The following is a 25,551-nucleotide window of genomic DNA, read 5'->3' on the forward strand; positions in this document are numbered from 1 at the left end:
AGGTACCCCCCAAATAAAGTCATACTTATTTCCAGAAAATTAAATTATTTAAGAAACAGTGTGTAGCACCACTCAAAAAAATAAGACATCGTCCAAAAAGGGATGCGAATTTATTTGTTTCACAGATGCAAAAATAAAGGCACGACGAGTTGCATCGGCTATTTGCTCCAACTCATGCTCATCCTCGATACTCCATCGTTTTTCCATTGGAATCTCAGACAGGCCAACTTTCTTCAATTTCTTTTTGTAATCCAGACGTTTCTCGCGAAGTCTAAATCGTTTTCAAAAGGAAAGAGTTACATATAATGTTGTAGAAATTATGAAATAGATGCAGTACTTACGCTACACGTCGCGCATTGCTTCTATAATCTGTGGTGATACAAAATGCTGTATCCTGCTCCATGTGCTGATACATCTTTTGGAACAATTGCATGAACTTGACTCTTTTTTCTTGTTCAGTTGGTTGAGGCAACTGTAATCGTGCAATGGCACGTTGTTTTTATGTGTGTTTTTCAAACACTTTGTCCACCACTTGTTCATCTGTATCTAGATAATAATAACACTCATGTTCTGCCAATTTTCTCTTCATCGACATACTTAAAGGGCCATGTGATCCGATCACTGCACCTGTCTGTCCTGTCGTATTTGGGTACGATTCACTTAAGAACAATTAAGCAAATCCTTTAAATAAACGAATTATGAAATTAAAACAACCTTTGATGTTGCATATCAGCATACGCTTGTATACTGCTATACAACTTCTCCTACTACGAGTACATACTTCTATATTAAAGATTGCATGATTGGCCTAAATACGATATACGAATGACAGTTGGATACATAATGCTATACCACTGAGTTACGATATCACCGATCGAGAAGAGAATCTTCTCAGATCAGATCAAAAATTATAAGAAAGAGACACTTCATATTAATAGTTCTCTTTATGGATTAGCTACCCGTAGAGAGAATAGAACAGCTAGATATTAATGTAGATGGTTCATTTACTTATATATTGATATAAATTATACAACTGATAAAGAAATAGTGTATGAGTTAACGGATACCTACTTTCCACAACCAAATATACAAATCTCGATAAGACATTCTATCATTACGGCGTTTGATCTTGTGGAAAAAAGCATTATCCTACATCGGTATAGTTGACAAATAGCATACAGCAGAAGACGTCCTTTTACATTGACATTATTTGACGCGTAAGCATTGGAATGCATTGAAACAATTTTTGCATCGGGCGAGTTTAGAAGATTACAGATGTAACAACTGTTTAAATAGTGGGGCTTAATACCATTGTTGTCAGCAAGTTTTGTCTTGCAGACTTTCGCAGACCGTAACTTTTTAGGCATGAATTCATTCTGACTATACTTTCATGGGAAACTTTATAATCATTCTCAAATCTTGTCTTAAGTTCTTTATTTCATAGAAAAGCTTCCGGATAGTGTAGATTTTTTTTTTTTTTCAAAATCCTGCCCTTCTGTGCTTGAAGTTACAGTTTGATGGTTAGAAAATAAATATTTTTGACATGAAGGGTAAATCTGGTCATTATGGTTAATTGTGTTATAAATATATAGTGTTTAGTGTTCGAACTTTTCGATCTTGCGCGCTACTTTTTTTGAATTCGAGGGAGCTTTGGATCGAGCATTGATTGCAGCTCGCTCGGTTATAAATGTGAAGTAGCCACTTTTATGCTGCAAAAGAAAGGTAATGACATTTTTTCTTAACAATATACTCTTAATAATACTCCTAGCATCATTATTTTCTGATTTTCATGGTTCAGACTTACAATCAAATGTAAGCTAACCAACGTTGTGATATTTTGATATTTGTAAAATAATAGATAAAAAAAAAGTATTTTAGAAATAAGTCTCGGTAATCCTTTAATTAACTTATGGAGAAACGATCATCGCAGAAGGGAGGACGCCGCTGTTTTATATTAAAACATCTTGGTGATTGAATCTGGTAAAGAATAGGCAATGAATTCTGAAACATGGCAATTGGAATGACATGGTCTTAAGTCAATCACAATTTTATTATATTCATCACTCCCACCGTATCCATGTACACCTTCTTTCGATAACCCCCTTTACGTTCCCACCTAGACACGCCTATATTATTTTGGCCTCCGACCAGCTGCGCAGTACAGCAGTCACGGATTTTTTCTTAAAAATAGAGGGCGTAGTCTTTTTTTTTTTTTTATCCTTCTCTTTTGCTTCATTAATTACCCTTCCGTTTGCGAATGCCAGTACCGAAAGCAGTATTGAACGCCAGTTGCGAGCCAGTGTGAGCGAGTGCCATGCCAAAAGCCTAAACCTGTGTCGAAGCGAGTGTCTGTAAGTACCTAAACGAGTGTTGAAAGCGACTGCGCCCTCCATGGGGCCTTCATCCGTGTTAGAGCGAGTACAGCACAAGTATCGACGCCAGTGCAGAAACCCTTAAGTGGTAGACGCCAGTGCCGAAAGCAGTTTTGAAAAGCGAGTGCAACTATGCCAGTGCCTACCAAATCTGTGTCGAAGCAAGTGTCCATGTCAATGCCCACACTCCAGTGTTGAAGGAAGTGCATCGCGCCCTACTTTAAGGGACTCAACCAGTGTCGAAGCGAATACAGCACGAGTATTGACGCCAGTGCAGATACCCCTACAGTGGTAGACGCCAGTGCCCAAAGCAGTGTTGAAAGCAAAGTTGCAAGCCAATGCGAAACCGAGTTGCCATGCCAGTGCTCTAAATCTGTGTCGAAGCGAGTGTAAGTATCCAAAACAAGTGTTGAAAGCGACTGCGCCCTCCATGGGGCCTTCATCCGTGTTAGAGCGAGTACAGCACAAGTATCGACGCCAGTGCAGAAACCCCTTCAAGTGGTAGACGCCAGTGCCAAAAGCAGTTTTGAAAAGCGAGCGCAACTATGCCAGTGCCTACCAAATCTGTGTCGAAGCGAGTGTCCATGTCAGTGCCAAAACACGTGTCAGTGCCAGTACAGCACAAGTATCGACGCCAGTGCAGATACCCCTCATGTGGTAGACGCCAGTGCCCAAAGCAGTGTTGAAAGCGAGTGCAACCATGCCAGTGCCTAAACCTGTGTCGAAGCAAGTGTCCATGTCAGTGCCCACACTCCAGTGTTGAAGGAAGTGCATCGTGCCCTACTTTAAGTCAGGGACTCAACCAGTGTCGAAGTGAATACAGCACGAGTATCGACGTGAGTGTAGACGCTACGTGTTGGGAAAAGCGAAGGAGTCGGACTGTCAGTGTTGAAGCCTTTGTTGAAGTTACTTGGTGTTTCGATGATGTCTATGTACGCATTGTGTTAATATCTCTACTACATAATATTTGATGGTGTCTTAATGTCTAAACTATATAACACATATAGTTTATAATTAAAGATACCAAATCAAATAAACACCAAAATCATTCATATAATAAAATTAAGGATTATTTTACATTTGATTGAAATTATTGTCTTATTTATGATGTTGAATTGAGCAATATTTGAGTAACGGCGGACTAACAATTCCGTATCAAATAAAGAAGAAGGTTTACATTTTTTGAAGGAAACTAATGTTGAACCTCTTTTATTTTAAAGATTTGTAATATAATATTTATAAGGTTACAAAGATAGCCTATTGGATTGATAAATTTTCCCTTCGTCCCCAACCTCTGGGAAAGACTGTACTTTCCCCCAGCGCTAAAATCTCGGGTTGTTTTTTATATGGACTAGTCAATAAAATAAAATAGTTTCGATTCAAACTTTTTAGAGACTCTCTTTTTTTATTATTATTCCATTATTCAAAATATGAATATCCATGATGAAGCTGGCCGTATCATTTTACCTGTTGTCCAATTTGGAATCTATGCACTTGCACCGATATTGCTATTAGGCTGCTTAGCAGTGACACCTGTGAATGTGATAACCACAAGAATCAAGCAAATGCTTTCCGTGCCACTCTTAACCAGTCTGTTATATTTTCCGTACAAGTATTGTGATGAAGAGAATGGTAAATAAGACATAGAAAAGCTTTTTATTATGCACCACGGCTTTTTTTTGTTTTTGTTTTTTGTTTTTGTTTATTGACTTTTTGACTTTAAGGTTCCTTTTCGGTATTTTGTCAAATCATTCCATTTGTGATGTTTTTACGTTTCCTTGATATTTTTTGGATAGCTCCCTTATTATATAAACAAGAGTCTTACATTACAGCTTCTGAATTAAACATTGAATTATGGTCGAGCATAAGAAAAGATCTAAAACCCCATCGTGAAAAGACAAAGGTCCGACCCGTGAAAGAAGAGGTAATGTTGGAAGAACATGCGTCACATTGTAAAAAAAAACTAATGGGACCCGATGAATATCATAGAAAAAAAAATTCTATCATCTTTTACCGCCTATTATTTTAAACGCTATGGTGTATGATGCCTTGGCAGCGTGGGCCAAAACATTTTCCGCAAAGGACATCTTATTCATGCAGAAAAATAATCTGCTGCAGTCCTTTGTGTTTTTCCTGGTGGTCGTCAATGCATTATCCTGCCTGCTAAATTTTGCTGGTAAAGTCATGCAATTACTGTACTGCATCGCAGTAGAACACGGCACCTATTGCCCAGGTAAAAAAAAAAAAAAAAAAAAAAAAAAAAAAAATATGACAATAAAAAGCAGGTTGGTGTAACCCTCGTCGTCATAGATAATTGGAGACTCATGATGGATTATCCACTACTGGGATTGTCTCTGGAAGAAGTCTGGTCAAGTCGTTGGCACCGTATATTACGTCCTGCTTGGGTCGCTAGTGCATTCAAACCTCTCTATTATATCGTTCGTACATGGACCAACGAGAACCCAAAATACAAGCAATTAGCCATTGGTCTTGCTTCCATGGCTGTCTTTGTGGTGTCTGGCATGACACACGAATATGTTGTCCTGTGTAACACTGGATGGGAACTGTACAAGAAAACATTCATAGGAGATCAAATGATCTTCTTTTGTACACATGGTATTTTGGTGGTATTGGAAAAAGCCGTTAAATACATTTACACAAAGGTCTTGCATTTACCTGCCATGAATTCAGGTATTGTGAGAATGGTGCTGCATTGCTACGTCATTGGTGTATGTTACTATTTCTTCCATTATTTCATTAACGGTATTGCTCATTGGGGTCTTTGGAGACTAGATAAGATTACCCCAGTGGAAGATATTGTACGTCATTACCTTTTAGACACGCCTTATTTACGTTCCTTCTGTGGTTCCCTATTGAAATAGAAGGGAAAAAAACCTTTGTCGTTTTTTTATTGTATCTTTTTTTTTTTATTACATGGTAGGAGGAAAAAGAAGAAGATAAGGTTGGGAGAAAAATCAAAGAAGTAGTGTGTGTCCATATTCAAAAAAAGCCTTTCCCCATCATCTTTTTTTCTCGTTCTTTTTTATTTTGAATTTATAGATTGTATAGTTTAGAATCTAATGAAAAATTATAATAAATGTGTTAGATATACATGTTTGTAAAAGTACAGTCATAAATAATTTACCTGTTGTATGCCATGAAACCACGAACTCTAAGGTAATCAGTCAAACATTCAATAGGACCTTGACCAACAACAGCAACTTCTTGATCCCATAAATACTTGTTGGCGGCCTTACGGACATCATCAGCAGAGATCTTGTTGATAGTAGACTCTAATTCTTGAGCATCCAAACGCTTACCGGAGGCAAGGACTTGAGAACCAATATCTTGAGCAACAGCACAGGTAGTATCGAGGCTCAATAACAAACTAGCCTTCACTTGTTGCTTTGCGCGCTCAATCTCAGAAGAGGTGACATTTGTGGAAAGACGGGCCCATTCTCTTTGAGTGAAATGAACGAAATCATCGATTTGATCCTTGTTTTCAGTAACAAAGTACATACCCCACAAACCGGTATCCTTATAACCCTTGGTGAATGCAGAGAAAGAGTTGGCGAGATGGTTGGTGTTCACAACAGTGGACAATCTGGAAGAAAGGTTGGCAGCACCACCTAATCCCTTATCCCAAGAACCAATAACGGCTTGCATAACGAGCAACTTGAAGTAGTCGTCAGAAAGGTAAGGGGCACCTTCAACAGCAAGAGCAACACGGGCCAAAGGTAAAACATCATCACGGAGACGAACTTCGGAACCAGTGAAGATAGCCTTGGGGCTGGCAGCAGCAGGGGTAGCAGCTTGAAGACCACCAAACTTTTGTTCAGCAAGACGAACAAGAGCATCATGATCAACATCACCAGAACCAACCAAGACCATACGGTCAGCACCATAGTATTGCTTTTGGAAGGCAATCAAATCCTCAGCGGTTAATCCTTCAACGGTTTCCTTAATACCAGCAACAGGGCGACCCAAGGATTCACCTTGGAAAGCAGTAGCATACAAATGGTCGAAAACAACGGACTCATAATCAGACTCAGCAGCAAGTTGTTGCTTGAAGATGGCTTGACGTTGCTTGTCAACAGTGGCAGCATCAATCTTGGTGTTTTGGATGAGATCAGCAAGAACTTCGACAGATTGTCCGACATTAGCTCCCAAGGTCTTGGCAGCAAATGAAGTGAATTCACGGCCAGTTTGGGCAGTAAGGACACCACCAATCTTTTCAAACTTGGCAGCTTGACCCTAAAAAAAGTAAGAAAAAATGTTAATTTCATGTTCAACCCATGTCGTGAAAAATGCCGTATAACTCTTTCAAACAAAAAAAGATGTGTAATGTCGCTCCACACAACCCCCCGTCTCAATCTCTTTTTTTTTCTCGTTTAAATATATATATGTGTGTGCGTGCGTGTGTGTGTATGAGTGTGTATGAGTGTATTTTTTTGTTGATTCGTCTAACAGCATTTTTCCATCCAATTCTAAATATATATATAAAAAAAAGAGAGAGCATTACCTGGACAGCAACGTGTTCCAAAAAGTTGGCAAGACCGTTGGTCTTGGCGGATTCAGCACGAGAACCGGCATCGATCCAAACACCAACAGTGGCGGCACCAGCAGAAGGGTTTTCGTCGGTGGCAACGGTAAGACCGTTAGGCAAGTTGGTGACACGGGTAGCTGTAGCTTGCTTGGCAGCAGTGGCCATAGGACGAACGAACTAACAATAATGTCAATTAAAAAAAAAAAAAAAAAAAAAAGAAGTGTCACATTGTTCTTTTCTTTTTCTTTATGTACCTGCTTGGTCAAGCTAACATTAGCTTGAAGGGTATTAGAAAGAAGCCTTGAAGCCATTTTTGTGATTTTTTAAATTAGAGTGGGGAGAAAACAATAAATAACGAAACCTTTTTTTTTGTGGGCCCTTTTTTTTTTTTCTTTTTTTCTTGTCTACCTAGAAAATATCCCCCAGTTTTCCACAAGGGCCAAGGCTGAGTGCAAAAATCCTATTTTTTTACGTCATCAGATCCAAAGAATTACACTACACACGCCCTCAATCATATTTTATGTATAAATGAGAGCTTATTTTTCTTCAACACAAGGATTGATCTAGTTGGGCAATGTTGTAAATTAGCTTCTCTCACGCTCTGTTCCTTCTCAATACTATAATCATAAGAACGCATAATAGATAAAACTACAGCTGTTGAGAAGAAGGCATTGGAGTGTAAACTGATTAACGAAGCTAAGGTCAGGTAGAAAGATCTTGGAGTGCAGCCTGACACCCCACAACTGTTGAAGACACCATTGAATTGTTTACAGTGTTTTAGTTGATTCCTCATTGAAAAAAAAGGTGTCAACCATGTTGGGATCGGTCTAACAATGTCACAAAAATATATAGTGTACGCAGCTATCTACAATATAGTACCGCATTAAGCCATTAACACACATAACCCAATCATGAAGCGTGATATCCCTCAAAGTTCTAGTATATCTTGGGCTGGGTATTTGCTGATAAAACTGCATGAATCAATGGGACATGGTTATTTAGCGTGTGCAACAGCATCACATAGACGATGCTTATGAGCCAGTGAACACGGTTTGTAATTATCAAGCTTTCTAATTTACTCAAGCTAGAGACAGTAGTATTAAAAGCCAATTGTTTTTTTAATTGAGAAGCCCAAATGTTGATTTTGTCACGATAAACTATTTTCTCCATATTCACGGTACGTTCTTGTGCCGATTTACCTCATTCTGTGCAGACAGCATCATATGTACTCTCTTTCCCTGCTGTGTTTGTATCATTGCTTGATATGTACTTTCTGAAACGCCAGTTAGAGATGTTTTGCTGGTAGAACATACAAAGAAGCTACCATTAATGACCTATAAACAGTTGGACAATTTTACGCCGTGTTTCGGGTCCTGCTCACATGAGTTTAATTGCTCTTGAGTCAAAAGCTCTTCTCACAGTCCTAACACTTGATTTTATTGCAAATGGAGAGAACGGGAAACATAGTAAACAAAGGAGAAATATAGGTAAGAGGATAGAATAAACAGTTTCTTTTTTTTTTTTCAGACTATCTTTAAAAAAAAACAAAATGATGCAATTGATAAATATTGACTGGTGCTATTGCACAGTCAACATCTATGCCGTTGAATTGAAGGCGTGTGCGACCCGGTCTTTCTCCATAAACTCCTTCATTTGTCTTAAAATTATACTAAACACTATCGTCAGAAAACGCAAAGCCTTAAATTATATTATATTCAATCTGTATCAGAACTCTTATTTTTACGTATTAGCGGTTTGCCAATCATTTATTATTGTGATATATAGAAATTAACGCCTCATAGTCAACACGTGAGCGGACGTATGCATAAGAACATTTTATATAGTGAGAAGATGATTTATAATTTATTTGATAAATATAAAAAGATGCAATAATGATAATATAGATACAAATTGGGTTTGGAGAAAGGTTGTACATGGAAAGGAAGAAACTTTTTTTTTTTTGGAAGATAATCTTGTAGCTAGGGCTCTTTTTTTTTTTTTTCTTTGGGATTTTTGTTTTTTCCGCGGCTACGATGCATAGTATGTAAATTCTTTGGGATTTACTTCAAGTAGGGACACCCACCGCGACCATGTCCGTATTTACCACACCATGAACTATAATTACTATCCATTAGTTTTCATGTATTTTTTTTTAAAAAAAAACGCATTCTATTGAATACGTACCATTGTCCTTGCGATAAATCTAATGGCTTTGGTGTAAACATGCTATTGACAGGAAGCTCCAGATGAGAACAATTAGTATTGCTTTGACTTGTTGATGTAGCAATTGAAGTTAATAATCTGATGAAGGGCATTTTTAAGTTGAAGGGTTGATTAAATTGGAAGGAAAATTATCATCCCAAAAACCGATCGTATTTATACTTTTTTTTTTTTATTTTCATTTGTGTATCATCTTTTCTTCTCTGGCGTAAAAATAACAAACAGGGCAATTTCCTTTCTTCTTTCTTGGATATTGTATGTCAATTTTTTTTTAATTGACAATGACATTTTTATATATCCACTGTCTAATAGGATTACATATCGCATTGCATTCATGAATAGAGTGAATTCATTTTGAGAACGACTCCAAATGTATGGTCACACAAGTATGTTGATTGTTGGACAAAAAAGTAAATAAATGATGGGTGAAGCCTCAGGGGAAAGAAGAAAAAGTACAGATGAAACACCTACATCTGTCAACAAAATTTAGCGCAAATGATCACACTTTGTTGTCTTGTTTAAAAAACATTACGCCAGAGTCATGGTTTATATTGACAAGTCAATTATCAACATTATAGCGTTTCATCTAACAAAAAAAGAAAAGTGAAATTTTACATTTAGGTCGAGATCCCAGACACCCATAACTTATGAAAAATAGACATTCATTGTATTTTAGCTTTGATTTTTTTTTGTTTGTTATCTGTTCCACGATAATAAATTATAAAATAGATCTAGGCACGTAAGCGTAATTTCGGCCGTGCGTATTTGTTAAACAAGAGTGTAAGAACTCCTTATTTTGTATTCATCATAATTCATAATGCACAACAAATAATATTATCTTTATTCATCGGGCGCTATTGTTTAGTTACGATAATAATAATAAAAAAAGATAATATATCGTTATTTTCTTTGAAAAAAAAAACATCTGGCAAAATCTAGAACAATGCGAATTGATCTTGACCAATTCATCGAAATTGGAACATAGTGACAACGAAAAACAAAAAAAACAATAATATTTATAAGAATAAAAAAAGTACGGCACAATCCGAAAACAATATTATGGCCGTGTAAAATACAATCCGATCCGCCCAATTCGTAACCGTAGCTCCGGTTACATGTGACATGTTCGTTAATGTAAACAATAACAGATGGGAAAAACAAAAAATACACCCAAAATTTTGTTTGTTTATTATGATAAAAGGCGCCATCATGATAAGTAGATCAACACAAAAACAGCTTTCTTCATTTTAAAAAAATTAAATCCACCTGTGCATTTATCCCGATGAGAGAAATCGTGTACGTAACAATAATAAACTTGGACACGTTCAGGGCACTTTTATCTTTAGTAAAGATGCTCTGGATATCCTTGACGACGGACTTTGCACAATGACTGAAAATGTGGGCATCCCTCACTAATATCAAATTAATGAAAACGAAGCCACTCTATTTTGCTAGGCTAAATCATTCAGTTACGAATTAACCGACTGGTTCATTTATTCATAAAATAGGATGCTAGACTTTTAGGCTATTTTATAAAAGAAAAACATCAAGTCTTTTTTTGTTGTTGTTGTGTATCTATAAATATTTTTCTACCTTCTAGATTCGCAAAGTTTGTTACACTTAAACTAATATTATGCGATATGTTTCACAGAACCAAGTGCTAGAACAGCTCTTGATTGTTCGAAATCATCAAGTTGCCTGTAAGGCACGGTAACTTTTTATTATCTGATTTATTAAATAATAGATTTCTAATTATGCTATTTTAAACGATCAATACGAACTACGAGTGACGTTTTTTTTTTTTTTGGGCTGATGTTTCTATTAAAAGATTCGCTATATTTAAGCTAAAGAGTGATCGTCATCCATTAGCCCTAAACCCATTAATTTAAAAACCGTTCAAATTCCGCTGTGAAAATGAAAAAAAAAAAAAATCTTGGCGATCCTTGCTTATTGGCCATAAGAAAGAGTAACGATAATTAACTGAAACAAACCTTTCACGCTTTCTTGTTAAGTTTGAGGGACGTTCCGAAAATACAAGCCTATAAAATTTAGTTGAGTGAATGCTGGTTTATTCTTTATGGTAAAGTCCGGCTCTAGATAAACTATCTTTTTTTCTCGAAGAATAAGATAATTTAGAAGGTAAAATCACTGACATCATCTCCGCCAAACTAAAATTTTGCAAGCTAAAAAAAAAAACTCAAACATCTAATAGTCAATTATATCCCATCATTACTTGAACTTGGCAACTAATAGTATCAGAAACACACTAAAAAAACATGATTAACGTTTTAATGATACCATCATTTTCAAAAAAAAAAAAAAACATATATAAACCCCCACTATTCAGTTCCAATTTTTTTTTCTTCATTATTTCACATCGAATTAACAACTTATATACACACACAATGAAGACCTCTTTCTCTACTACTTTCCTTGCTACCATTGTTGCTGCCGCTGCTCTCGTTCAAGCTGCTCCTCAACAACCTGCTGCTCCTGCTGCCGACCCTGCTGCTAGTGGTGCCTCTGGCGCTTCTGGTGATGCTTCAGCTGGAAAGACTGGTCCTGTATCTGTCACAGATCCCATTGAAGGTTCTACTTGGAAGATTGGTGGTTCTGAAACCATCGCATGGCAAAACGTTCAAGATGGTGTCGATAAATTGATTGTCAACTTAATGAAGGGTGATCCTAATGCTCTTACATTGGTTCAAGCTTTAGCTACTGAAATCGATGCCGCTTCTGGTTCTACAACTGTTGATGTTCCCAAGAATACCACTGAAGGTTCCGATTATTCTCTTGCTGTCGGTAAGAGCCCATCTGAAATGGCCTACATTGGTGGTTTAACTATCTCCAAGGAAGGTGATAAGGACTCTAAGGAAAGCACAGCTACTGAAGGTGCTGCTTCTTCTTCTGCTGAAGATTCTTCTGAAGCTTCTCCTGCTGATAGCGCTCCTGCTGATGATGCCTCTGCTAGCCCCGCTGCTGGTGATGCTTCTGCCGACCCCGCTGCTGGCGGTGATGCTGCTGCTGACCCTGCTGCTGGTGCCGATGCCTCTGCTGATCCTGCTGCTGGTGGTGATGCTACTGCTGACCCTGCTGCTGGTGGTGATGCCTCTGCCGATCCTGCTGCTGCTGGTGGTGATGCTACTGCCGATCCTGCTGCTGGTGGTGATGCCTCTGCACCTCCTTCCAAGCGTGCTGCTGAAGAAGCCGGAGAAGATACCTCCTCTGGTGGTGCCGGTTCTGCTGTCACATCCGCCGCTGCTAGTGTTGGTGGAGCTGCTACATCTGGAGCTGCTAGTGCTGGTGCTGCTGCCACATCTGCTATTGCTAATGCCCCTTCTGCTGCTGCCTCAGCTGGTTCTGAAGCTACATCTGCTGTTGCTTCTGCTGGCTCCAAAGCCACATCTGCCGTTGCTGGTGCCCCTTCTGCCGTTGCCTCTGGTAAAGCTAAGGGTTCTTCTGACGCTGCTAGTGCTACTGACTCCGCTGCCGGTGGATCTGCTTCATCTGATAGCGCTGCCTCCGGTGCTGCTCGTAACATGATCTCTGGTGTTGCTATGGCTATCCCTGCTGCTGTCTTGGCCATGACTGGTTTCTAAATATAAATCTAAAAAAAAATAATTACACTTATATATCATCCTCACTGTACCATCTTCTTCTCTTTATCCCCCCAATTCACCCTTTATAACAAATAAATTATTATGATTGTCTTCAAACGAAATTCTTGATTATTTTTCTCTTTTACAGTGATATATTTTTAGGTTTAAATTAACGAGTTTAAATGCAGCGCAACATTTCCAAATGCAAACGTTTGTCATAACATTGACACATCACGCTGTGATACAATTCTTTAAACTAACTTGTCCTTATTTTTTTTTTAAAAAAAAAAATATCCAACAGTCGCCTAAACGGTACCTTACAAATAAAAATAGCCTAGTTATAAAAAGACGAAAATAGTTCTCATTAGTGCATATGAAAAAAGTTGGATTTTTTTTTAAGGAACAATAGCCTTATCGAACACCAATTTGGGAAAAAATTAATCTACTGCACATTAAAAAAATTGTTTAAAAATTACGGGTCATGTCTGTCCCTCGGGTGGGTTATATATTTAACAAAATCTTGAGAGTATCGATTATATTAGCAACTCATTGCCAAAACCATGCAAAAAAAGAGCCTGAGAAAAGAAGACAGCGTTCAGTGAACCTCTGTCTCAGTAAGTCATGTTCGACCATTAATTCTTTTTTTTTTGGGGGGGGGTGCCATAAAGGCATTACCTCTTATCATATTCGAACCTCAAAAATTAAAATTCCGGACAAACTCTAAGAAAAGGTAAGCTGGGGGGTCGCGATACAGGCCTCATACTTGATTATTAAGAGTTATAAGAATGTGGGATTTTTTTTCTCTCTTTCTTTTCGGAGAAGTCCTTTCACGGCATCAAGCGTCAATCTTACCGAGTCTCTTGTACAAGGTGTACTTAGTTCAACTACTACACGTGAAAAAAATGGCGGAATGTCAAGTCTTTCTCAATCTAAAATACCAATCACGCACGTGTGTACGTGCTTGAAATAACCCATTGGGTTTATATTCATGCAAAGGATTGGATACAAAGAAACTTTATTTTATTTAGTGGATATCCCCCCCAAAAAAAATAACATTATCCTTAAGTTGTTCGCAGTGGTTTTCTATGACATTCTTGGGGGAATGGTCTTGAAGGAAGTTGCAATCGGTGTTTGATTATTAGGGATAGGTCTGGGAGGTACTAAAGGTGCACCTGGTAATTTTTCTTTTTTTTTAAAAAAAAAAAAGAAGAGGGGGTTAATCATCTGTCTGGTTTTCGAAACACAAAATCATTTACCTTGGTTATACATGGATTCATTCCAAGAGCCATCCTGCGGTGACACAATAACTGGATGGTGCGGTAAAAGATCGTATTCATCATCATCATTATCTTCCAAAGTTGAACAAGAAGTAAGAGGAGCTGTGTTTGCAGATTCTCTTCCATAGATATAGGACCTGGGAGAATGCAAAGGATAATCATCAAAACTAGCAGGTCTACTGTTGTCATACATTGAAGAGGCAAACGTCAGAGTGCTACTTGTAGCCGGACTGTGGCTGCTGTTGATACGCATCAATGAACTTGTGTTACTCATCACGGAGTTCGTATAATGACTTCCCATACTGCTTGATCTTCCCGAACCAATTTTACTAGATGCAGATGCAGGTTCGCGTAATAAACTTAGCTCGTCTACTGTGTTTTGACTCACCCAAGAACGCATCAATAGGTATTGTGTGACTAAGCTTTGTTGTTCTTCGGTGTCAAAATCATCTTTGCCTGTACCATCGAATGCACTGGTTTCGCTTCCATGACTGGTTCCATTGAAATAGTCGGTTGTTGTGCTACCATCGACGGTATTAATTGCTGTGTTACTATTGCCGAAACCAATCGCGCCTCCTAATCGACCAAAACTAGACTTACTACGATGGATAGCCTGTGACAAAGAAGGTCGGACTTGGCCCTGACTTTTTTGTATCATCTTTGCATTGGCCACATTGGGCTTTCTATCATAAGTCGGAGTTGCCTGGAACTTGCTTAAGGTTTCCAAAAGTTTATTGATACGAGGATCTTGATGCTGAGGTTGTACACTACCATGATATTGTCTTGAAGAGGTTCTCATGGGAATACTGGGAGGCTCGGTACTTGTCTTTTGCTGTTGCTGACCTACGGCTGCCAGCAGATAGGTCATATCGTGAATGAAAGTGCCCAAGAACGGAACTGTCGGTCTCTTGTAATGCTCAGACTGAATCAAGTTGACACTTTTGCCATTTAAAACGGCAGTGGATACAAGACCCATATGTTCGCGATATTTTCCGTAATTGTTATGCTCAGACATGAGCTCGTTCATTGCATCCAATCGTCCCAAGCTTTTTTTTGGGATATACGCCCATGTGCGTTTCAACCTTTGAACAGGAGGAGTTCCTAGTGCAGATACAACAGCTTTGAGTGTCTGATAATTGTTCAAATCTTGACATTTGTTGGCAATTTTAATCCAATGATTGATATGCTGAGCACGCACAGATGCTTCTTGTGGCAGTAAAATCGAATGCTCGATTAGTCTAGTTATGTAATTAAAGAAATCGGTGGAAGCGACTACGCGAGGGTGAGGTGATTTGGGAGCGTGAGATAATAAAGCGTGATTAGGAATAGCAAGAAAGATGGCTGATTCAATTCTTGTGATTTGGTAAGCAACTAAACCAGGCGCGAAGTGAAGTATACTAGGTATAGTAGCGGCACTCATGTATAATGTCCGAACTCTATTTAGCGTGTGTTTCGCCTCTGCCACAAATGGGGTATATTTGGAAATGGCTTCATTTAATTCAATTTCTGTCATCTGATAGTTAAATTGCTGTTCTTCTCCTCGACTCAGCTGTTGTTTTCGCACACGATAATCTTTTAATGATGACTCAAGCTCATCTAATTTTGCTTGTAATACCCTGTGTGTTGTAAGGAGAGGCGGTACGGGTATAAGAGGTATGTGGTCAGTTTTAATCCCGTTGGAACCACCAGTGGGTGTTAAACTATCGCTATTGCTTGTCTGGGCAGGAACAAGATGCGTGGGGTCAATTTCCCCGTCAGCTATTTCACTGTTTAATTCAGGTTGTGGGCTTGATAAATTATTTTGCATCGATGAATTGGATCGGGTATGTTGTTGAGTAGTTGATGGCGTTACTTTTTCTAATTGGGGATATGATTAAATTTGCGTCAAAAACATAACAAACATCAATGTTTATTTTTTACCTCTGTTTGATACAGATCGTTTCATTAGAAGTGGTGTCGTCTTTGATGGAATGGGTATAGGAGGAAGTTTGGAGGTGGGTTTAGGTGGCAAGACCGGCTTGCTAACATGAGTTGGTTTTGGTGGTAAAGGAGGTGCAATTTTGGTAGTAGGTGAATGATATTCCATTATCTTTTCAATATGATCAACACATGTATGTAATATAGATAATAATGCTACAGAATTTGCTGGTTTCGATACAATCGCTATTTTGTACAAAAAAATCATAAGCGTATGCTTTCTCAATCTGGAAAATGAATTACTTACAATTATGGACAAATTTAACGTCAAACAACGGTTTTATAGCACTTTGGGCTGTGGATAAAAATATACTGTAGGCATCCTAAAAAAAAAAAAATTCTATAAATACAAACAACCTTTTTTTTTCATTACATATCATTTAAAACTCACTTTTATTTGACCATTGTCAAAATGGTGAGATGCAAGAGCTAATGAAGATTGTGGATCTTCCATTATATTGGAGTTTTTTTTTTATTCAAATATGTTATGTCAATGTTCGTAAAGTTATATCCTTTTTGTAATTGATTGGATATAATCCTGTCTTTTCTGCGTGGTGCACGAAGATATGATAACTAAAAAAAGGGGAAAAGAAAAGGAAAGGAAAGGAAAGGAAAGAGAGAGAGAGAGAGAGAGAGATAGAGAGAATAAGAAAAACGAGATTGCTCAAGTAATAATGGCACACAAAGAAAACATGTTGAATGATTGGGGCTCCATTTGGGTTCCGAAAAATTAACTATAAATTAATTGAGAGACAAAGAGACCCTTTGGAAGGACTCGTGTTACTGCCAGTTTAACCTCTCCTCTTTTTATATATTTGTTTTTACATGACATCCCTATAGTTACTTATCACTGTCTAAAGTCTTTGGAAGTCTAGAATATCTAAAGTCTTGGGTATACGTAATGCCATACCAAACTACCGTCATTTCCAGACACAAGTGAAAATGGCAATTTCGGCCCTTTTTAATACCACCCTCTGTTTTTCACTCGATTGTGTAATTAGCTCTTATAAACATTGGTTCTGGTATATTACTCAATCAAATAAAAATAATTACTAGCTCCTCTTTCATTACCCGGATTCAGCAAGATATGCACTTTCAGGATCTCCTTAATTTGTGCGAATCTTTTTATTTTTAAAATTTAATTTGATCCTTGTAAATCATATATTCAGCAGGTTTACTGTTTTGGTCGAAATGTGTAATTAAGTTGCCACTATCAGGCAATACCGGCCAACCAGCAATAAATAGCTTTCCTCTTGTATCATTCCAAGTGTAAGCAAGAATTTTCACTTCATTATCTTTTTCTTTGACCAAATCATCAGGTATGTAAAAGTCGTGCTGAGGTCCATCACCATTACCGTAATATCTTGCAATAAGCACATCGTTAATTAACACCATGGCAGTCCATTCACCATCCATGTGAAGACGAAGGGGTACGTTGTACGAAGTAGACCTTTTGAGAATGTCATCAAATCGGAACCGGAACCACTGTACACCCTGTGCAACAGTAATGGGGATTTCGTAAACATTTTCCTTTTTTTCTTCATTTGCCAATTTGATCCAACCTGTAGACTCCTTTTCATCTGGGAAACCGGTTGAGCTAAAAGGATTTGATAATTTACGTACATCAACGCCAGCAATCTCCCAATTTCCTTGTTCTTTAATTCCACTCAATTTGGCTTTTGTAATTCCACGAGGATTACGAATATCATTCATAATAAATGCTTGTCGATTTAACCCAAAACTCTCAACGAGTACAATCAGTTGGTTTTCAAGTTGGTCAACACGAGAAAGATAAGGTGTGAGATCATATTTGTGTGTATCCAAAAACCACGGGTCAGGTCCAATTTTGGCCCCAGGCATAAACAATTGTCGAGAATAAGTGGTATGACCACCAATAATCACACCATTGATAATAACCGTAGCACGATGGCGAGCATTCAGGGATAATGTAACCTTGGGGTTGGCACTGCTTGGCGTTTTAAACACCTTACGATATAATACATGTCCACTAAGATAATGATAGTCAATAGCATCAAAGGTTAAGCTTCCATTCGTCTTTAAACTCTTCAAATCTTCCCAGGGCATATTTTCGAATTCAGTCGTGCGCTGTTCCCAATTATTAAAAGTAATTTCAACAGGTAAACTGGCCTTGACATCGTCATTAAATTCAATCGAGCGAATGAACGGGAGATCATAAGAACCAACAGTCTTGGTTAGGCGGGGATCATTTACAGATCCAAACGAAATAATATGAGCGGTATTTTCAGTGGGACGATGATTGACTTCAAGCTTTTGGATATTCTTATCAAAATAGAAACTATCGGCACCCCAAGCAGCAAAGGAGGGATAATTCTTTTTACCTTTGTTCCAATAAGGCTCTTCAAATTCAGCAAATAAAGTACTGGAATCAAGCTTATTAAGGCCAACAATGTAAAGACTGCCAGTGGAAGTTTCGATTTTGGTCCATCCGTTGTCTTTTTCAAATGAAAGAACCATAGCGGGGCCGTCAGTACGCAAAGTGCTGTCTTGCATATTACCAGTGATAGTAATTTTTGATTCCTTAAAAGCCATAGCACCAACGAGATTAGGTTCCACAATCCAAACTTCTTCATTACTTTGCTTGTTTACAATACGGGTCAAAATAGGAATAGTTGACATGAGCAAGTGCAAACCATTTTGTGCAACATAATTACCCACAGCAATAAACGAGGTTTTATAAGGTAAATGACAGCCCATTGTAAAGTTACCATCATTCTCTTCTACTGTTACATCAAACGTTTCGCGTCTTTGACGATCAAAATTTCTGAAAAAGGTAAAAATAACCTCCTGATCGCCGGATACGGATTGACGCTGTAAATTTAAAGTATGGGGAATAGAAGTCTTGATTTTAGGGTGATCGATTCTTTCCGTTTTGGTGAAAAAGGGATCAAATGAACGGGTAAAGAGCATAGTTTTACGAAGATTTCTACCCCTTGATGAGAGCATACCAAATTCACGAATACAAGCAGAATAGTCGTAAGAGGTATACACATCGCTAGAATACAGATAATTAATTAAGTGCAGCAGATAACCTTACACTAACTTACGGATCACCAAGAGTGCCCCAGTTGGTACCACCGTAAATCATATAAACACTAGTCATTGTCACACCTTGCGCTAACGAGGTCTCTACTAAAAGTTTGGTGTATTCAGGGCCGTAAAAATCAAAAATTTGATCGTAAGTATGTTGAAGTTGATAATGATTAAACCATCCGCCTTGGAGTTCAGGAATAAATAATGGAGACTTATAATTTACTTAGTCTTGGGTCCTTTCGCGAATGAAGCCAGCTTACCTTTTTAGCTCCACCACCAAAATTACGAATGGTAGTTTCCAGTTTATCCATCGAGTTCTCCATATTTTTAGGCTCCCATTCATCCCAATCTCCAACAGACACACCACTATTAATCAGCCAAGATTTAGGAGAGCTAGAAGGCGCAAAAACTGAACATGCAATGAATCAGTTCACTGTTTTTTTATAATGTTTCTGAAATCGTACTTACTAACATATTTGTCGAAACCATAAAGATCAATACCAAACTTTTTTTGACCACTCTTTTCGTCTAATTCTGGACGTGGTACCCAACCGCCTTCTTCAAACCCATCATTTGTAAAAAGAGGGACTGTGATGCCAGCATCTCTTGCTGCTTTTGCCAATACGCGCATTTGATCGTGAAGACCGATAGGTAACATACCTGCCATCTTTTCAAATAATTCATTATCAATTTGTACACCCAATACACAACCTTTTTTATCTCCCGTGTTAGAGGTAATTTGATGTTTGGCGATAATGGGTAAAATGGCGTTCATCCATTGAATTTCATAGTTTGCAAATTTCTCGTCATACACACGCCACAGCATAATATAATTATGACGTATATTCAGTTCTCTCTTGGCCACAACCCAACCAGGGTAACCACCAGCTTGAGTTTCTGCACAGATATAAGGTCCTGGAGCTGCTAATACAAATAGGTTCAACTCTTCACAAAGCGTTAGAAGATAGTCAATGTCTCTGTTTCCATCAAATACGTAGATTCCCTCATCAGGAGAATGATAACCCCAATGGAAGTAGATTCTAATGGTGTTGAAACCTGCTGAACGATACTGTTTCAAAATGGGCGACCAACGTTCTCTATCAGGTACTCTCCAGTAATGAAACTCCCCCGAATGAATCTGTGTAGGTTCCCCTTCAATTGTAAGTGCATATTTATCCCAATCTAACAAGTCATGGTAACGGGTACGGTTGTACGCAACGGAAGAGGTTGTAATGTCCAAGTGTCCTAAAGTACGCTGGTGGGCATAATAATAAAACCCTCCAAGCAGAACCGGTATTATAGCAAACAAAGAGAGCAGCGGCGCCATGTCGGACATGTATTAGATATTCTCTTATTGTTCAAATTTGTAAAAAAAAGAAAAAAGAAAAGGGCTTTGTTTATAATTTAATTGTTCTCGGCCGTCTAAAAAGGAAAGTTTTATGTTTCATCGGTGAATTTATGCGGCCCGTATTAGCTTTTGCAGATTTTCTCCTGTGCACACAATGGCTTTTGTTTACATGTAAACTCTTGGTTACAGCATATTTTATATTTATTGACAACAACTACCGCGTATTGTGTCGCATATAAAAAGTGTAAACGGTATAACACGTAGGCTTTCTCGGGTAAAATATTGTCCATTTTGACACGTTTACGACATTATCGACTGCAATAGCTCATTTAGTATGCTTTTAGATAATACTGTCAACTTATTATGAGGCTATGGAGCACTGCCATTGTATTATTTTGCTTCTTTTATTGTCATAAGTTACCCTGTTTAATTTATAAATCAATGCAACTAATATCATGAATAAATAATAATAATAATAGTATATCATTCAAGATTGATGAAAATATTACGTATACCTAAACAAGTGTATATCTTGTGCTGGTAGAGAAAAGGAACGCGTATTTCAATTGGTTAGTATCATAAGTAGATTGATTTGAATAAATCTCGTTGTAATTTTAATCGTGATTTTTGACTTGGATGGTTTTACCTAAGCTGGGTATATGCTATTTTTTCAAGCATTTAATAGCAATCAATTTTTAAATTCACGTCTAGATAATCGTAATAACCGTAATAATGTAGATTTTTGTAACTTCTTTGGCAATAGAAATATTTTTGATAACAACCTCATGACTACGCCCTATCAGCTGGTTTTGTGATTTTCTTATAAACGAAACATATGAATGTATCAGCCTACAAGGAAATAACCAGAACTGTAGTTTTCTTTGGAATCGAAAAGACTCTGCTGGATACCACAAACGACAGCAATGCTTAGCATTTCGTTATCATTTAATTTTCTTCATTTCACACGAGATAAAGCCAAACATCAGTATAAAAGCCATGCTTTATGCCAGTAGCTTTTTTTTTAGCATGGCAGCAGCAGCATTAACGCCAAATTACAGAAATAGAAATTAGGAGTTGGTTTGTTAATATGGTTTGTGCCTTTACTAATGTTGATTTTTCCACAGTTATTTTGGTCGCCCGTTACTCCCTTTACTTTTAAGGAGCTGGTAATGTTTAATGGTCTGGCAATAAATCTTGAACACAACTCACATGTCATTGTGATAGTTGAACAAGTGTGTGTTCACTACCAAAGTGGCAAGTGTAAAATCAGATGTAGCACCATTAAATTGTGCTACATAAATAAATAAAGCAGGGAAGGAACAATTGGCCGGCGATTAATGGCCCGAACGTGAAACCACTTATGGTGTAACACTCAACTGTATTGATAATTTGTAGTGATTTGACCTCACTTTACGACACAAGATCATTGTCAACCCTTATTGATTGAATATCTATGTTGTTAAACCAAATACGGCTGTTAGAACAGTCACATCACGGTAAAAAGTTTATAGCCCCAATGTTTTTTCGATACAATAAGACAAGTGGTGACAGAAAATATGAAGGCATAATGCAATTGAATCGGAATGCACGTTTTGCAAAAGCAATCCGACATAGATATAAATAATTTGGATGATAAATCAACCGGGTTTAGTTACTCTGAGTGCAAACAAATAACCTCCTCTCCCGGTTTAACTTCAGTTACCTTGATTTTGTACCCCTTTTTTCTTGATTCTGCTTTTTTTTTTCAGATGTCTGATCCAACAATTTCAGACAAACAAGCGAATCTGGGAGCTGCTTGCTTTCGTTGTCGAGGATTCAGGTATTTTAGATTGATGATGGCAAGATCGGCAAGATGATGTGTGACTAAATTAGTTTAAAATTCAGACATGCTTGCGACAGAAGAAAGCCGTCGTGCTCACGTTGTCATCGTAGAGGGATTGACTGTGTCTACCCGGAAGCAGCACCTACACTAAAAAAATTGCAGCAGGCTACAGAGACATTAGACGTTAGAATCAAGGAATTTGGTGACCGTTTAAAGACTGGAGAGGTGGCACCTTACGAATCGAAAAATGAAGTTAGCTCACCCTTTGCTGAAAGTGTGATCTCCACTTACTCCGAGGATACTTATACTGACGATATGATGATGGACGAAGAACCAACAGGAAGAGTGAGAAGAAGGAAAGTTGCTTCAACAAATAGCTTCTCGGTTTATCCCTGTACCAAATGTTTTAAGGATTTACAACAATGTGATTTGACACTACCGCGGTGTAGTCGCTGCGAGGAAAATAATTTTGAATGCGAGTTTAAAAAAACAGAGCCTAAAGCAAATCACGTCTCTCAAGTTTTGACAACAATGAATACAGTAATGGATCAGTGGCAAGATTCGATTGATCGAATGTCTAAGGAATCTTCTCAGCGGACAAGGGAATTATCTGCTAAAGCAAACTACTCACTCAAAGTTAAGCCGTATCAGACGAAGTGGAACTTGACAACTGGAAAGAAAAAGTTATCTTTGGAAACCAATGTTAATTCGTGTAGTGATTTTTCAAAACTTATGGACCAGCTCAAACAGACAATAAACCCCCAAAACAATGATCAGCATAGTGCATCTACAGACTTAGCCAATGTGCCTATTATGGAATTTGATAGCACTAGCTTACTCCATTCAACGTCTGGATTTGATATTTGGGATGCATGGTCAAGTTCAGTTCGTGCTATGCCTCAAGATTATCCTATTGATATTTCACAAGAATTGACAGATAATTTAATTGAGCTATATTGTCGTACACCATGTTGTTCATCCACCAGAATACCTATTATCGACACATCAGATTTTTTGCTCCGTTACCGTAGTCCGGATCCAAAAAAGCGCCCTGAAAAAGTCTTAATCTATGCGGTCTGTGCGATGGCGGCAAGAAACGCATTCCAAATGCATGTTTGGAGTAAGCGTCCATCATCTCAGGCACCTCAATATAACATGGGAAAGGCCTTGTCGGTTGCTTATTCTCTCCGAGGTCGTGAAGAGCTATCAGATTGTTTTGATGAACCAACATTTGAGCGTTGCCAAGGTGCGTTTTTATTGTCTTACTGTAATTATCAAAACGGATACACTAGTGTCATTTATTACTATGAATGGTTCGCTTATACAATGGCGGTGCAAATTGGTCTTTACGATGCTAAACGAGAATTAACCCAATACGAATCGATGCTCGTTTGGTGTATATATTACTTTAATACGTGGTATAAAGCAATACAAGGTAGTACCGGTGGAGATCAAAAAGGGTTAAGTCAGTGCAAACCGAATTGTGCTATTCCAAATTTGATACGTCGTCCTGATCCAACTTTAAGTTCTGAACTCGGTGAGGAACATAAAGAACAAGTTATACATTACTATGTTTGGAATTCTTGGGTTTATCTTATAAACTTACAAGTTCTTCGTGATCAATCTTTGGCTAGACTCATTTCTTATCAATTCAACGGACGCCCAGATACCAGTTTACCTCAGGATTTATTAGTCATGCAGGAAACTTTAAAGGAGTTTCATCAAAGTCTCCCTATTGAATGGCAATCACCGCATTTAGAAAATACGAATAACAAACAGTCGTGCTGTGATCCACCAACATTATCGCAATCAACAACTGGACATTTGAGTGAAGACTTCCAAATCGATGTTGAATCATTCGCAAGTTATTCCATCAATATCGTTCACGCATACTACAGCATAAATCAAATTATTTTATATCAAGCATTTGTTCCAATGGATCGTATACCAGGTACAGCAATCTCAATTCGTTGCCTAGACACTAGTCTAAATGCGGCAAAGAGTATTAGTCAAATATTCGAGCGCATGGTTCAACAAAAACAAGAGTGTCATGTTCCACTGATGGGATTTTTGTTTGCGAACATCATTTATCGTAAACTACTGAGCTACCCAAATGACCGTTACTATGAGCTTGGGAAATTCGGATTATTACAGTCATTAGAAATCTCAAAATCTTCAGTCAATTACACATACGATTGTGAGATGGCTCGTACTTTAGTCGACGTTATGGAACAAGATATACAATTCTCTATATTACAAAGATCACCGAATAACTCATTTATGTCTATGGACTGCTCGGGCGATAGTTGTACTTCTCCGCCCATCTCTTCCCCTCCTAATTATACGCCACTCGGTCAAACAATGAAAGAATGGTAAATCACCTTTTAGAAACACATTGTAATTATATAACCTTTACCCTTCATCCACCCTTACTTACTAATTGATTCATTACCGCATAATATCACACATTTACATACTCCCTTTTAATGTAATTCTATTATTTGCCTTATATACATTTAATACACCTAATTCATCTTAATACCATTAAAATTCACATGACATATATTCTTCGCTGTTCTATTTTTATCCAGCGCATATTTGGTTACACACCATAATAACAAACAATACATCAAAAAAGAAGAAAAGAAAGACCTCGTAAATTTACAGTGCATTACACCTGCGTACGATTAAACCATGATATGACAATATTGATAGCAGATTTGTTATTTTTGAAAAAAACTTCTATTTGTTATGCATAATTCTATTGACAGAATAATCTTCATGACGTACAATACAAATTATATATTTACTTTTTTCTTTGAAAGCGTAGTACCATCCGCGGGATTTCGTTTGGTTTGGGACCCTTATCTTAGCTTCAAAAAAAAAAAGGGCTGAACTTGAATGTCAAAAGATCTTCGAACGGTCTGGTAGGCACCGGATGTTTCATTAATCATAACAAGAACTTTATGCTCTATTTATTTAACGGATGTTTATATAATCTCAATAACTGACTAATTTACTATTCATAAGGCCGACAAAAATATACTAGGTATTTTATACATTTGAAAAAGTCCCTATATACAGCAAAATACACATTAGCTAAAGGGGTGCAAAAGGCTGTCTATGCACACAATCATGTGAGTATTTTCTGTTCCAAGCTGCGAATGGACTCGATGAGTGGAATATTAGGCTCAAAAAAAAAGTGAGAAAATCATTACTTCATTTTTTTTTTTTTTGTAATTGGATAGGAACTTATTTAGAAAAAAGCTTATTTAGACTGACCAAAGGTGGCAAAAATATGCAAGCAGCTCCCAATTT

The 25,551-nt window shown here is 37.7% G+C and overlaps 7 protein-coding genes across 7 annotated transcripts; 2 read left to right on the plus strand and 5 right to left on the minus strand.

The window, feature by feature from the left end:
- Nucleotides 1-72: 72 nt before the first annotated feature.
- EV154DRAFT_563449 (uncharacterized protein) lies at nucleotides 73-595 on the minus strand (the record flags this gene model as incomplete). The annotated part of the gene is made up of 3 exons (XM_051605787.1): nucleotides 73-271; nucleotides 342-472; nucleotides 530-595. The coding sequence occupies 3 exons, from the start codon at nucleotides 593-595 to the stop codon at nucleotides 73-75; spliced, it is 396 nt and encodes a 131-aa protein (XP_051457738.1).
- Nucleotides 596-4,209: 3,614 nt separating this feature from the next.
- Nucleotides 4,210-5,459, plus strand: EV154DRAFT_227002 (uncharacterized protein). The gene is made up of 2 exons (XM_051594482.1): nucleotides 4,210-4,605; nucleotides 4,683-5,459. The coding sequence occupies exons 1-2, from the start codon at nucleotides 4,407-4,409 to the stop codon at nucleotides 5,252-5,254; spliced, it is 771 nt and encodes a 256-aa protein (XP_051457739.1). The 5' UTR covers nucleotides 4,210-4,406; the 3' UTR covers nucleotides 5,255-5,459.
- Nucleotides 5,349-7,307, minus strand: EV154DRAFT_226986 (Metalloenzyme, LuxS/M16 peptidase-like protein). The gene is made up of 4 exons (XM_051594480.1): nucleotides 7,173-7,307; nucleotides 6,895-7,095; nucleotides 5,518-6,626; nucleotides 5,349-5,449 (listed from the first exon to the last, which is right to left on the minus strand). Exons 1-4 carry the CDS (start codon nucleotides 7,227-7,229, stop codon nucleotides 5,443-5,445), a joined length of 1,374 nt encoding a protein of 457 aa, XP_051457740.1. The 5' UTR covers nucleotides 7,230-7,307; the 3' UTR covers nucleotides 5,349-5,442.
- Nucleotides 7,308-8,752: 1,445 nt separating this feature from the next.
- Nucleotides 8,753-9,251, minus strand: EV154DRAFT_602626 (uncharacterized protein). Its single transcript, XM_051607304.1, has 2 exons — nucleotides 9,103-9,251; nucleotides 8,753-9,033 (listed from the first exon to the last, which is right to left on the minus strand). Exons 1-2 carry the CDS (start codon nucleotides 9,231-9,233, stop codon nucleotides 8,979-8,981), a joined length of 186 nt encoding a protein of 61 aa, XP_051457741.1. The 5' UTR covers nucleotides 9,234-9,251; the 3' UTR covers nucleotides 8,753-8,978.
- A 4,436-nt stretch (nucleotides 9,252-13,687) lies between these two features.
- Nucleotides 13,688-16,675, minus strand: EV154DRAFT_508751 (ras guanine nucleotide exchange factor domain-containing protein). Its single transcript, XM_051601540.1, has 5 exons — nucleotides 16,383-16,675; nucleotides 16,239-16,314; nucleotides 15,935-16,177; nucleotides 13,994-15,871; nucleotides 13,688-13,921 (listed from the first exon to the last, which is right to left on the minus strand). Exons 1-5 carry the CDS (start codon nucleotides 16,443-16,445, stop codon nucleotides 13,821-13,823), a joined length of 2,361 nt encoding a protein of 786 aa, XP_051457742.1. The 5' UTR covers nucleotides 16,446-16,675; the 3' UTR covers nucleotides 13,688-13,820.
- A 374-nt stretch (nucleotides 16,676-17,049) lies between these two features.
- On the minus strand, nucleotides 17,050-20,464 carry EV154DRAFT_602629 (glycoside hydrolase superfamily). The gene is made up of 4 exons (XM_051607305.1): nucleotides 19,532-20,464; nucleotides 19,324-19,472; nucleotides 19,078-19,274; nucleotides 17,050-19,025 (listed from the first exon to the last, which is right to left on the minus strand). The coding sequence occupies exons 1-4, from the start codon at nucleotides 20,397-20,399 to the stop codon at nucleotides 17,123-17,125; spliced, it is 3,117 nt and encodes a 1,038-aa protein (XP_051457743.1). The 5' UTR covers nucleotides 20,400-20,464; the 3' UTR covers nucleotides 17,050-17,122.
- Nucleotides 20,465-22,113: 1,649 nt separating this feature from the next.
- On the plus strand, nucleotides 22,114-24,788 carry EV154DRAFT_227076 (uncharacterized protein). Its single transcript, XM_051594483.1, has 2 exons — nucleotides 22,114-22,230; nucleotides 22,296-24,788. Exons 1-2 carry the CDS (start codon nucleotides 22,160-22,162, stop codon nucleotides 24,607-24,609), a joined length of 2,385 nt encoding a protein of 794 aa, XP_051457744.1. The 5' UTR covers nucleotides 22,114-22,159; the 3' UTR covers nucleotides 24,610-24,788.
- Nucleotides 24,789-25,551: the final 763 nt, after the last annotated feature.

The sequence above is a fragment of the Mucor mucedo genome (genome assembly GCF_025094135.1).
Source record: "Mucor mucedo strain NRRL 3635 chromosome Unknown EV154scaffold_44, whole genome shotgun sequence".
NCBI classification, from domain to species: domain Eukaryota; kingdom Fungi; phylum Mucoromycota; class Mucoromycetes; order Mucorales; family Mucoraceae; genus Mucor; species Mucor mucedo.

Coding starts and splice junctions, on each gene's coding strand:
- EV154DRAFT_227002 (XM_051594482.1), top strand. CDS start 4,407: ATGGTGTATGATGCCTTGGCAGCGTGGGCCAAAACATTTTCCGCAAAG. Junction 4,606..4,682: donor ACACGGCACCTATTGCCCAG/GTAAAAAAAAAA, acceptor TCGTCGTCATAG/ATAATTGGAGACTCATGATG.
- EV154DRAFT_226986 (XM_051594480.1), bottom strand. CDS start 7,229: ATGGCTTCAAGGCTTCTTTCTAATACCCTTCAAGCTAATGTTAGCTTG. Junction 7,096..7,172: donor ATGTTAGCTTGACCAAGCAG/GTACATAAAGAA, acceptor CATTATTGTTAG/TTCGTTCGTCCTATGGCCAC. Junction 6,627..6,894: donor TGGAACACGTTGCTGTCCAG/GTAATGCTCTCT, acceptor TACTTTTTTTAG/GGTCAAGCTGCCAAGTTTGA.
- EV154DRAFT_602626 (XM_051607304.1), bottom strand. CDS start 9,233: ATGCCCTTCATCAGATTATTAACTTCAATTGCTACATCAACAAGTCAA. Junction 9,034..9,102: donor GATTTATCGCAAGGACAATG/GTACGTATTCAA, acceptor TAGTAATTATAG/TTCATGGTGTGGTAAATACG.
- EV154DRAFT_508751 (XM_051601540.1), bottom strand. CDS start 16,445: ATGGAAGATCCACAATCTTCATTAGCTCTTGCATCTCACCATTTTGAC. Junction 16,315..16,382: donor TTGACAATGGTCAAATAAAA/GTGAGTTTTAAA, acceptor TTTTTTTTTTAG/GATGCCTACAGTATATTTTT. Junction 15,872..15,934: donor ACGATCTGTATCAAACAGAG/GTAAAAAATAAA, acceptor ATCCCCAATTAG/AAAAAGTAACGCCATCAACT.
- EV154DRAFT_602629 (XM_051607305.1), bottom strand. CDS start 20,399: ATGTCCGACATGGCGCCGCTGCTCTCTTTGTTTGCTATAATACCGGTT. Junction 19,275..19,323: donor TTGGTGGTGGAGCTAAAAAG/GTAAGCTGGCTT, acceptor GTAAATTATAAG/TCTCCATTATTTATTCCTGA. Junction 19,026..19,077: donor TGGGGCACTCTTGGTGATCC/GTAAGTTAGTGT, acceptor TCTGTATTCTAG/CGATGTGTATACCTCTTACG.
- EV154DRAFT_227076 (XM_051594483.1), top strand. CDS start 22,160: ATGTCTGATCCAACAATTTCAGACAAACAAGCGAATCTGGGAGCTGCT. Junction 22,231..22,295: donor TTTCGTTGTCGAGGATTCAG/GTATTTTAGATT, acceptor TTTAAAATTCAG/ACATGCTTGCGACAGAAGAA.